Source organism: Eucyclogobius newberryi, unplaced genomic scaffold, assembly GCF_026437365.1.
Source record: "Eucyclogobius newberryi isolate DKJ021-1_F unplaced genomic scaffold, fEucNew1.0.hap1 SCAF_8, whole genome shotgun sequence".
Taxonomy (NCBI): domain Eukaryota; kingdom Metazoa; phylum Chordata; class Actinopteri; order Gobiiformes; family Gobiidae; genus Eucyclogobius; species Eucyclogobius newberryi.
Window position 1 is genome coordinate 25,879,766 of NW_027316500.1, and position 12,719 is coordinate 25,892,484.

The 12,719-nt window shown below is 42.1% G+C and overlaps 1 protein-coding gene across 2 annotated transcripts in view; it reads left to right on the plus strand.

The window, feature by feature from the left end:
• Positions 1-2,401: 2,401 nt before the first annotated feature.
• ret (ret proto-oncogene receptor tyrosine kinase) overlaps positions 2,402-12,719 on the plus strand; it is a 63,719-nt gene continuing 53,401 nt past the window's right edge. The window contains exon 1 of one of the 2 annotated variants that reach the window (XM_072436607.1): positions 2,402-2,517. In XM_072436607.1, coding sequence (XP_072292708.1) covers positions 2,454-2,517 — 64 coding nt within the window. In that variant the 5' untranslated portion in view covers positions 2,402-2,453. The remainder of the gene's footprint in view (positions 2,518-12,719) is intronic. The other variant, XM_072436606.1, reaches the window with a different exon arrangement.

Below are 12,719 nucleotides of genomic sequence, written 5' to 3' on the forward strand. Positions count from 1 at the left end.
AAAATTCGAATGATTTGGCAAATTTGACATTGTTGGGTTGTTTGTGGCCCTCTGCTTCATATAAGTCTAAAAATTTGGCCCTCAGTGAAAAAAGTTTGGACACTCCTGGTCTATGTGAACTAATTTGATTAAACTATATATTTTTATTATTCTTCAATAGGTTTGTCCATTCGGCCTGTTTAAATAATCACTGAGTAAAAGTGGTTGAAACAGATGCATTTCAGTAACAACTTGTTACTTGGGAGACCATTTTTATTCCTGTGGGACAGTCAACAGGACAAAAACACCTGTGTTGTCATTTATACTTTTACTTTTACCTCTTATCTCTGTGTACACGCTGGGAAGAGCTCGTGACTCCATCTACTGGTACAAACAGGCATAACAGGCTGATCTTGCGATGATTATTTCACGAGTCAGAATCAGATCCTCGTCTTGTTCCACGGTCATGTTTTTGCCTCTCGCGTTTAAGAGTCGACACTTGTTTACGTTGGACTCGGAGCTGGACAGCGCTCACTGCAGCTCACTGAGCCGTGGGACATTGATTGGAGCGAGTTGCAGAGAGTGACTGGTGTCTGCCCCGAGGCTCCAGCTCTGCACCACTGCACCCTGCGATGGGACGTCCTACAAAGAGAGAAACACGCACCGCTGGGCTGCGGAGATGCTGCTGTTGTGGGTGACACATTAACTTAGTTTGAAAACATTTCGGTGATAAAATGTTAGTTTATTTTTGGCAAGTGACTTACTAATTCTGAACTAAATCCAGCAGGGAAATCAAACGTTTTCTAAATCCAGTCGAGAGAAATGCACAGACATCCTCCTCATCCACAAATGCACAGTGTTATTCCTTTTATGCCCATTGGAGTCGCCATTTTGTTTTGATTTGTTTTTGCGCTTCACTTTGTGCTTTAGCCAGAATTAAGACGAACTAATCTCCCCAACACTCTGATAGTTTGAGCACAAATGCTAAACAAGTAAGATGACGTAACATTTATGACAAACAGGGACTCAAGTTAGGCTCATTCTGCATTAACAGCAGATGCGAGAGAAGGGAATAGCAATAGGAGCCAAGATATTACAGCAAAAGTCTTGATTTCTGAAAAAAACATATCATAATGGCAAGTTTATTTGTAGAGCACAATGTCATAAACAAGACAATTCAAAGTGCCTCACACAATAGGAAAAAATATACATTAAAATCACAAGGACATGTCAGATCACACAAAATCTTCATTTCTATTTGTTCAATTTAACAATTTTGCTGACATGAAAATGCTTTCTGCTCACTTTTTATACAATTCAGGTGGAATCGAGGAAAAAGTGGGACATTCTCTAAAAATGAGGGACAGGGGCTCAAATGGCTGTGAAGGAGCAAGATGCGTTTTTGTGAGTTTATGATGTAAACTCATGAATAATACAGTGGGAAGTAAATCAGAAGTGATCATTAACCAACAGACTGAATAGATATTTGGTTATTCGAGTTTTAAAGGAGTTTCATCTTGGTAAACCAGTCTGGAGCAGTAGTGCAGAACCCAGGGACCCATTTCCAGATCTTTGAGCACTTGAGTCATGTCCAACGATACTGGAGGATTAACCTTACTGCGCATGCCCATAAATACTGTCCTCCAACTCGTGCAAAAGGAGAGCCAGGGTGAGCAGTGCTGAAATACTGAGTCCAAACAGTGAGAACAGCCTTTTCCATCAAGCAGGAACCACATTTTACGCACAATTTACCTCATTTATCTTATTTATAGGGTCAAAAATCTTATTATTGGCAGTCAGAAGTCGTCCACATGTTTTGCTTGTCTGTGTAAGTGCATTATAGCCATGGCTCATCATTGATTAACAAAGAGCTCCTCCCAAAATAGCCTTTTGCCTCTGCTGCTTTTATAGCTCCGAGACATTTTCATTGTCTTATTCTAAAATATCGCACCGTGTTGTGTCCAAATAACAACCTAAACGCAGTAATAAAACTAACCCCACAACCCCAACTCTTTCTGCATGACGGTCCATAATAATAATAATAATAATAATAATAATTCCCCGCCGCGTGTTGAATAAGACTGGCGCTATTTTATGCGCTTAAATGTCCTGCGGATGCTGCGGAGAGGCTCTTGGTCAGCGCGTTTCTCTCCTCCTCCTCCTCCTCCTCCTCCTCCTCCTCCTCCTCCTCCTCCCGCTCACCCCCTACCCCGCGCCCCCGCCCCCCGCAGACACCAAACCCACCGGAGCCAGAGCGCGCACAGCTGCCGCGTACGGGACAACCGCGAGGACCCTAGTCCCCATCACGCGCCCGCTTTTCACGCGCTTTTCACACACACGTGGTGATATTGTGCGCTCTTTTTTTTTTTCCTTCAGGCTTTTTTGACCCCCGGTTTGGGTTTGGTTCGCGGAGGAACTTTTTTCTTGAATCGTGCTTTTTTTGGATCAGGATTAGTCACTTATGGTTGGAGAACATGGGGTCAAGTTCTGGGCTCTGTCCGGGACGCGCCGCGGTGCTGCTGCTGCTGCTGTCTGAAGGTAGGACGATGCGCGCCGCCGCTGGACGCGCACCAGGCGGACAATAAATGACCAGAACGGACACATTTTGCACGATGACCGCAGATAAACACGTTGGAATGAGGTTGTGGATGCGTGATGTTTGTTTTTTTGTTTGTTTATTGATCAGGTCCCGTTTAGTCACTGGGTCACATACTCTTCCTGGGTTACACATGTTAAAAAATACACAACCTATACATTTGAAACCACATAAAGTAACATTGTATACACTTCAAATGCATAAAAGCTTAATTATATAAAACACATCATCATTTAATGTGTCTTTGAAGTGTAAAAAAAAGAGTTCCAATCCTTCATGCTGAGCTTTGAATACAATTGTTTTGGTATCACGGGCATGAAAACAGACAATATATTAATTTATCCCATATTTTGTTTATTTTTTGTAATTCATGGTATCCTACAGATATTAGTTTCATCAGGGGAAGGCGAACGTATTCATTTTAATTAACCTTTTCACCAAGGAATGGATCAAATGATCATTTTTATGGTCTGAAATCGATGGTTAAATAAAAGCAATTGCATAAACTTCTCTTATGCAGCTGTCTAGTTAATTTGTTGGGCTATTTATTTAGGATTTAGTTTGTCGTTTTAGCTCTTTTATGTCTTTGTTGCTTGCCAAGTTCGATTTAACATAATTGAGCGCTGCTGGAACCGCCTTTGAGTTCAGATTCCACACTCGATGCAAAGAAAAGCTTGTAAAGTAACATCATTAATTGCACATGAGGTAATTTATCCCAAAGAGGACCATCTAACACCACAGCAAGTCAAAACAACAAACTATTCTATCATTTGAATAGACAAAAGTCCTGAAATATCACCCAAAAACAGGAAGCAAACCAATAAACCCACATCCCAGTCCAAACATTCTGCTGGTGTGTAAATCCTGCTATATTTCTCCCTTTCCCAGTGCGCCGTGACATCTCGTGTAAGTGATACTGGAATCGTGGTGGGTGCTATGCTCGGAATGGCACAGACTCGAACCATAACGCCGCCGTACATCATAATATCATAATCCCATTCACAATCCCGCTGTCCAACTGTCCCAACACGGGCCGTCCCGCACAAGCTAAATTTAAAGTGCCCTCATAACTCAGGAGTGTGGCCCTGTGCCGACGCGGTGCCCGGCTTTGTTTTGGATTTAAAGGTGGGATCAGCGTGAGGCGGTTGTCACAGCGATTGTGGAAAATGTTTGACTGTCTCAGATGGAAGACTCTTTAATCTTTAAGAACTGGCTTTGGAATATAGACGGATGAACGTAGATTATTAACAAGTTATGGATGTTTTTTTTAATACAGGTTGAAGGTTAGGGTTGGATGATATTGAAAAGAAAGGATATGCCAATACTTTCCATAGGATTATTTAAAAAAATCAATAATACAGAAATGTGCTGGAACATTCTGCTTAATGGACGTCACAATAATCCACCAAAAATCCACTTTATACCTTTGTTTTATCGCTCTTTTTGCTACATTACGACAGTTTGCTTATCATAAAAAATATGTGTGATATTTTTATTATTGTGCTTCCCCAAAACAGCAATTGCAATATGTTTTCCACATTTAATTAAGGTTAGAAATTTTTAAAATATTTCAAAATGATGGGTTTATTTTACCACTGCAACATAGAAATCAGAATGTCACACGTTTTTGCCCGACTCACATTTCTCTTTTGGAAAAATCTGGATATTAATGGATTTTTGATGGAATAATAACATGTATAATGGAAAGTTGACATCCTGGAAACTACATTTTTAGCAATTATTAATACTTTGATCAAAATCGTCTGCTCTGTAAAGACATTTGTATGGTCAGTGCAGCTCTTATACGTACAAAATAAAACTTAAACACATTGACACATCGATCAACCCAAATTGTATTACTCGATAAATGCTTGTGGTCCTGTCTGTGATGTCATTGCGTCGTTGTGGTGACGTCACGGTGCAAAGGTCAGCGGTCGTCATGGCCCTGGAGAGCGCTGCTGTTCGACGTACTTAAAATGATTCATGTTCTTTATGAAGGTGCCGCAGTCGCATGTTACAAACTGGGATTGATCCTCGTTGTGACAGCTCCATCACCGGGAGAAGGTCAGGGCTCCAGTTCAACAGGTTCTTCTCCATCTCATTGCAAAATTCAGTGCGTTTTTTTGTCTAGACTTTTATATGTTTTGACTTTTATGGGTTAAAATGGCTTGTGGATTCCCGGTTTGCACGGCCGCGACTTCATCAAGATCCAGCGCAAAGAGAAGGATCACAACGAGCACAAAGGCTGCATTCCCGTAAAGATTTTCAAAATAAATGAGCGCAAAAACAAACAGAACACAACCAGAGAGCAAAAAAACTGTCCAAAAGATGATCAGACATCAACTTAACATTTAAACAAGTTTATAAACAGTCCCAACGAGTCCAGTCGGTCAAATTTGTCCTTTTCCAAATTAAATATGAACTTCTTTTTTTCTCCATTCGTCTAATTCTTGTTTTTATGTCAGTTTAGTTCCTGGTCGTCGGGGGTTTTGCATCATCCATTTCTTTGTTATGGTTTTTTTCCCTGCTGCCAAACGCACACTCCAAATGTATCCATGCACTGTGTCCACGGCAGGAGTTTTAGGCCCAAATACTTCAGGTTCAAAATAGAGTGGAATGGCAATGTCAAAAACGGTCTGCAGAACATCCTTCACTTCAGTCCAACACTTTTGAACTGGACAATCCCAGAATACGTGATCATGGTTTGCCTCCTTCGTCACAGTCGGGTTTTCTCTGTGAATAATGGGCACTTTGGCATAGCGTTATGTAAAAACATCGTAATATTCAAATATAACGTCTCTATGAGGTGTTATTATGCATAAAACCAGCCAATCCTGCTGTTTATGTCGACCTCTGCACGTTCTGAAATACATGTGATTCTTGTATTAGTTTAAGGCTTTCGGGTGCGTTTAAAATGTGGACCATGAACTTTGTCTGTTAACAATTTGTCCAGCTAATTATCTGGTTTGATGGAGCTTGGTTTTGTTGAGCCCGAGTTAACAGTGATGGTACAATGAACCCAGTTTGACCAATTTATCCTCACGTCCTGACAGCTAATGTTGTGTTCTGCCTGGTAATACTACGTTTCTGTTTTGGTCAAATTAGTCGTCGTATTTCTTAGTTATTGCAGTTCGTTCAATTGAGTTACCGTATTTTCCGGACTATAAGTCGCACCTTTTTTCATAGTTTTGGCCGGGGTGCGACTTATACTTATATTTATACTTATATACGTATACTCTGGAGCGACTTATATGTGATATTATTTGTTATTTTCACACTTGCAACCGCATTTCATACTCCAGTGCGACTTATATGTTTTTTTCTTCTCTATTATGCATTTTTTGGCTGGTGCGACTTATACTCTGGAAAATATGATAAATGTGGCGATGAAACTCTTGTAAAAACAGTTTGACAAGATGTAAAATAAAACTGTGTGGCCACTTATAAGCAGAGAGAGTGTGATAAATCAGAATAAACACAATAAGCAAAGAACTGTGTTTGTTTAGTGCAACTTCACCAGCAAAAGTCCTACATTTTCTCTCTCTCTGCACTTTTCTTCTTTCCCTCTTTATCTGTCACCCCGTCTCCCTTTTTCTCCTCTTTTCATGCTCTCTCTTACTCCCTCCTCTTCCCTCTTGCTTCCTCTCATTGTCTTCTTTTTCTCCTCCCTTTTTTCTCCCTCTATCTCCTTCTGTCTCTCTCTTCATCTTCTCTTCCTCCTCTTTCCATTCCCTGCTTCTCTCTCCCCCTCTTTGCCTTTCTTTTCTTTCCGTCCCCAGATATTTCTTGTTTCTTTTTAACTCTCTTTCTCTCTTTTTCTCTCTCTTCATCTTGTCTTTCTACTCCCGTTCTTTCCTCTTTCTGCTTTTTTCTCCCCTTTCTCTTTCTTCCTTTGTCTTCTCTTTCTCCTCCCTCTCTTTCCTTCACTTGTCTATCTTTCTCTGTCTTGTTCACTCTGTCTCTTTTTCTCTCTTCCTTCTTTGCACTCACTCCTTCTCATCTCATTCATCTACCTTTTTCCTTTTATCTCCTTCTTTCCTCCTCTTCATTTTTCTTTTTCATCCATCCCTCTCCTCCCTTTTCTCTTCCCTTTTATTTCTCTCTCCCTCTTCTGCTGTCCTTCTCTCTCTTTGTCCTCCTGTCTCACTCTCTTCCTTCATCCTTATCCCCTCTCCAGTTTTCCTCTTGTCCATCCCTCTCCTCCCTCTTTCCACCTCTCCCTCTCTCTCTTCTCCTTCATCCTCTCCTCCATCCATCACACGACGCTCACTCTTCTCAGTCTGAGCGTGACGGCGGCGCTGATAATCACACGCTGTTGAAACGCCCCGGTTCCGGAGGCTCGCCGCACCTCACCCGTCTGCACGTCACCCAAACAAAAGCCCGGGCTGGTCGGCGGCGGAGGTGGCGAGCGAGCGGCGAGCGAGCGGCGAGCGAGCGGCGGGCAGGTGCGCGGCAGCTGCTCTTATCTCTGAGTCAACACGCTCTGTTTGTTTTTCAAAGGCGAATACAGTCCGTTTGGGAGCCTTCTGAGCCCAGGCGGACGTTAACTGCCCCAAAGTGACACATTGAAAAGGTTAGATGGGTTTACGTAACGGTCCGGTTCCATTAGCCAAGAAGATGCTAAATACTTATCATTTATTAGCACAATCATTTTTAACATATTCTAAACCTCTTAATACATTTGTTTTGTAGTGATTAGAAAGTTAGAATACTCAGATTACCATTGATTGGATTTTTGCTGTGTGTTTACATGCGCACAATAAAAAATGAATAGAACTGTTGTATTTTGAAGACAAAGTACAACAACCTTTAAAATAACTCTTTCAATCGTTAAATTTATTCCTCTTTCATTATGCACTTTGCCCCTTTTATTTGCTAATTATTTTTGATTAGAACATAGATCAACAAGAACAAAGCAACAAGACAGCAGCAACAACATAATGAAAATAAACCCACAAAAAAACAAAACTACAAAGAACGAGCTGGACCAGGTAGAATATGAGGAAAGTAAAGGAGTAAAAGTAGAAGAGGGAGTGGCATGAGAGGGGGGAAAAGAGGAATTAGAGCATAGTAAGATCTGAATAATTGTCCCATTTTGTCCATTTTGGGGTTTTTTGTTGTCTATTTTTAAGTTGCGTCCTCAGGTTATGTTTCCCATTGTGTAAATGTCTGTTATGATTTGTCCAGTCCTCACTGGAGTTTTCCCCTTATTATTTTTCACATAATTTCCTTGTCAATCATGAAGAAATCCGATTACACACATCAAATATAAAACATGAAGACATATTTCAATAATCTGATAACTTCACAAATCAGACAATGGTCTGGTTTTTGGTGTGCATGCAAACAACAACAACAACAACAACAACCAGCTAATTTTAACAACAATATTGGATTATTCTGTAAGTTCTATTTCCATGTAGGAATGTTCCCATAACCAACCTATACACAATTCAATAACTTATTTTAGCAATCCATAATATCATGTAGCCTCACCGTCCTTTCACCTCCAAATCCTGAGTACAACTGGTGCATTGGCCTCATTAACATTGCACTCTGTCATTTTAATTTAATTGTATTTAATGTTATTTAATTAAATTACATTTTATTTAATTAAATTACATTTTAGCATTAGTATTAGTATTTATTGTTTTATGTAGAGAGAGTGTTTCCCCTTATTTCTCTCTTTCTTTGCATAGGTCAGTTCATTTTATGTAAGTTATTGTTGTGTTATGTTTAGAAAACAAATAGTAAATCTCTCCACGTTGGCTTTTCTTTCTCTGGCCTCCTCTGCTGTTCCTCCTCTGCTGTTCCTCCTCTTTTGTTCCTCCTCTGCTGTTCCTCCTCTTTTGTTCCTCCTCTGCTGTTCCTCCTCTGCTGTTCCTCCTCTTTTGTTCCTCCTCTGCTGTTCCTCCTCTGCTGTTCCTCCTCTGCTGTTCCTCCTCTGCTGTTCCTCCTCTGCTGTTCCTCCTCTTTTGTTCCTCCTCTGCTGTTCCTCCTCTGCTGTTCCTCCTCTTTTGTTCCTCCTCTGCTGTTCCTCTTCTGTTGTTCCTCCTCTGCTGTTCCTCCTCTGCTGTTCCTCCTCTGCTGTTCCTCCTCTTTTGTTCCTCCTCTGCTGTTCCTCTTCTGTTGTTCCTCCTCTGCTGTTCCTCCTCTGCTGTTCCTCTTCTGTTGTTCCTCTTCTGTTGTTCCTCCTCTGCTGTTCCTCTTCTGTTGTTCCTCCTCTGCTGTTCCTCCTCTGCTGTTCCTCCTCTGCTGTTCCTCCTCTGCTGTTCCTCTTCTGTTGTTCCTCTTCTGTTGTTCCTCCTCTTTTGTTCCTCCTCTGCTGTTCCTCTTCTGTTGTTCCTCCTCTGCTGTTCCTCCTCTGCTGTTCCTCTTCTGTTGTTCCTCTTCTGTTGTTCCTCCTCTGCTGTTCCTCCTCTGCTGTTCCTCCTCTGCTGTTCCTCTTCTGTTGTTCCTCCTCTGCTGTTCCTCCTCTGCTGTTCCTCTTCTGTTGTTCCTCTTCTGTTGTTCCTCCTCTGCTGTTCCTCCTCTGCTGTTCCTCCTCTGCTGTTCCTCCTCTGCTGTTCCTCCTCTTTTGTTCCTCCTCTGCTGTTCCTCTTCTGTTGTTCCTCCTCTGCTGTTCCTCCTCTGCTGTTCCTCTTCTGTTGTTCCTCCTCTGCTGTTCCTCCTCTGCTGTTCCTCCTCTGCTGTTCCTCCTCTGCTGTTCCTCTTCTGTTGTTCCTCTTCTGTTGTTCCTCCTCTTTTGTTCCTCCTCTGCTGTTCCCCTTCTGTTATTCCTCTTCTGTAGTAGGTCATTGGTTACTGATTAGTACAGCATTTCCCACTTTGTAATTAAAACCAGGAAATTGGCAATCAGCTCTCACTTTAAGAGTCATCAGGTTTTGTGTTTTAAATGTGCCCGAAACAGCAGCGTCAGCCGCAGTCCAAAATGTTGTACAGTCGAAGAACGGCAAAAGAATTAAGGCTTTTTCAAACAACTTTAAACGGCGTCTTGAGCGTGGGTGTTGTGTTTGGTTTCTCTGAAGCGAAGCGGCTCGACCAAAGCCAAACCAATCTTTACGCGCGGTTAAAAGTGCTGTATTTGACTTTGTAGACTCTGCCACCCGCTCATTTACGTCGAGTTGTCGTTCCTTTGCCTCGAACGTCCCGCAATATGGCATTAAACGTATCTATCGTCATGGAAACTAGTAAGAGATCTGAACGGGCCAAGTAACAACGAGAATGCCATTTCCCCCATGTTTTTAGGAGCCATAAAAGCACTTGTAGTGATGTAAATGCTCGACAGAATCATTTTGAGATGTTACATAGTGCACCTTTAAATGAGAATAGATAGAAGTTACATAGTGTACCTTTAAATGAGAATATTACATAGTGAACCTTTAAATGAGAATAGATAGAAGTTACATAGTGCACCTTTAAATGAGAATAAATAGAAGTTACATAGTGTGCCTTTAAAAGAGAATAGATAGAAGTTACATAGTGCACCTTTAAATGAGAATAGATAGAAGTTACATGGTGTACCTTTAAAAGAGAATAGATAGAAGTTACATAGTGCACCTTTAAATGAGAATAAATAGAAGTTACATAGTGTGCCTTTAAAAGAGAATAGATAGAAGTTACATAGTGCACCTTTAAATGAGAATAGATAGAATAGAAGAGTACTTTGAATAGTACTTTGTTGGGTTCCAAGTAAAACTTAAATGGATCTTATAGAAAATAGAAAACCATAAAGTGATTAAACTCGATCTAATAAAATGCTAAATGATATGGGATTTGTCAAAAGCTGTAATTAATCCAAAATGAGAATGAATAAAGCTCAAAATGGATGTATCTTTGACCTGAACCGTAATTACTTTGGTAAACGGCATGATTTGGATAATAAGGGCAGAACGACAGAGAAAAATACGCCTTTGACATTGTGGTATTCGTCATGGAAAGAGGCTAATGCGGTTTGGTGTGAAGGTTGAGGTGTACTTGATAGTCTTTGTGAGGAAAACGTGTCCTCTGCTTTTGTCTTTCAACGCCACTGGGGCGACTCGACACGAGCCGCGAGACCCTTCTCTTGGGTCACGACGAGCAGCTGGAGGACGTGTTGCAAATGATTCCCCAAAACCAGGAAGAAATGAGCTGGATTTTACCTTACTGCAAATCAACCTGACATGTGTTCGTTAAGGAGCCGGCACAATTAAGTCCTCCTGGTTTAAGACAGTCCTAACCGAAGATCTGGAGAGGTGCCCCGGGAGATGAATGGGTCAAATGCAGGGGACAATAAAGCTGACCATAAAATGTATACCAGTATTACTATATATATTATTATTCCCATGTTTTTTCTAACCTGGCTCAGTTCTACTTGAGTTCTACATATGTATATCAATATGGAAAGGTTCTTGCTGAAACCCAATTTAACTGCCTGTCCAAAAAAAAGAAAAAAAAGGGCACACGCTCTAATAATTCGTCCATCCAGTGTCCAGTGCATTATTTTTCATAGTTGATCTTGTCTTGATGATGTGAGAGTGACCACTGCACAAAGCCTTCTCTAGCTCGTCCCAAACACTCTCACTGGGTCCAGATCTGCAGTAGATTAGTTTCTGCTTCTCATTAGATGTTTTTTCTGCTCGATGCCAGTGATTTGACCCTTCTCAAACACGCTGACATCGTCTCCATGACCACGGGATTCGTCTTTCCACGCGGTTGTTACAGAAATGAGAAGAGAATGCGCAGATATCTTTACCATACACAACTGTAGTCTGCTGGTGTCGCTATGTTTGATTTTTATTCGTTTACCAAACCACAATGCTGCCCTGTGATTGGTCCCATGGCAACAGCGGGAGTCGGTCAAGGCCAGAATCCATCTTGCAGGAAAAATGCGCATCTTCTTCTTCCTCCTGACATCGGTTATTGCGGACGTTTGTTAAAAGCATCGATCGGTTTACCTATCAACGTGACCTAGCTACTGTTTGACCCTGCTTTAACCTTTGACCCCTGAAACCTTAACCAAGCTCAAATGCTCTGACCCGGGACGTCCCAGAGGAAGCAGCGTTAGCAGCTCCCCCGCTCCATCCATTAGGCCCTCAGTCTTTATCTGCATCCTCCGCTTTGAGAAGACACAGCTCATTGGACCGTTGAAGCTCGTTTTGATTTAGTAAGATAAGATATTCCTTTATTGTCCCACATGGGGAAATTTCATTGGTGCAACGCAGGTAGATACAGAGGTAGATACAGAAGAACAGATCACTTATAGGAAGTCTGAAAAACACTTTCAGTAGAAGATCTCCTATAAATAAATAAAAAACTCCCATAGACAAATAAATAAATAAATACCATTGCATGTGATCCCGACAGTAATTGCACATGAATATGTGTCACGACAGCACATAGATTGCACATGAATTTTACATGAATTGCACATGAATTCCAACAGCAATTGCACATATGACAGAATTGCACATCAGTATTAGGTTAGGTCAGTATTGCGAGTGTTCAGTACTAACAGTTTTTGTTATAAAGTCTGACAGCAGCAGGAAGGAAAGACCTACGGAACCTTTCCTTCACACATCGAGGGTGGATCAGTCTCTCACTGAAGCTGCTCTCCAGAGTGGACAGAGTGTCCTGCAGGGGGTGACACTCATGGTCCAGCATAGATGTGAATCTAGCCAGGACCCTCCTGTCCCCCACCTCCTGCACCGAGTCCAGAGCACAGCCCAGGACGGAGCTGGACTTCTTGGTGACTCTGTCCAGCTTCCTCCTCTCCCTCTCTGTGATGCTGCTGCTCCAGCAGGCCACACCTACAGGAGCCGATGCCACCACAGAGTCGTAGAAGGTCTTCAGGAGTGGCCCTGTCACTCCAAAAGACCTGAGTCTCCTCAGGAGGTAGAGCCGACTCTGGCTCTTCCTGTACAGTGCGTCTGTGTTATGAGTCCAGTCCAGTTTGTGGTTCAGATGAACACCCAGGTACTTGTATGAGTCCACTCTCTCAATGTCCCGTCCCTGGATGTTCACTGGTGAGGGGGCAGTGGGGTGGCGTCTGCGGAAATCCACCACCATCTCCTTGGTCTTCCCCGCGTTGATGAGGAGGTGGTTCCGCTGACACCAGTCCACAAAGTCCTGCGCCAGTCCTCTGTACTCCGCGTCATCGTCGTCC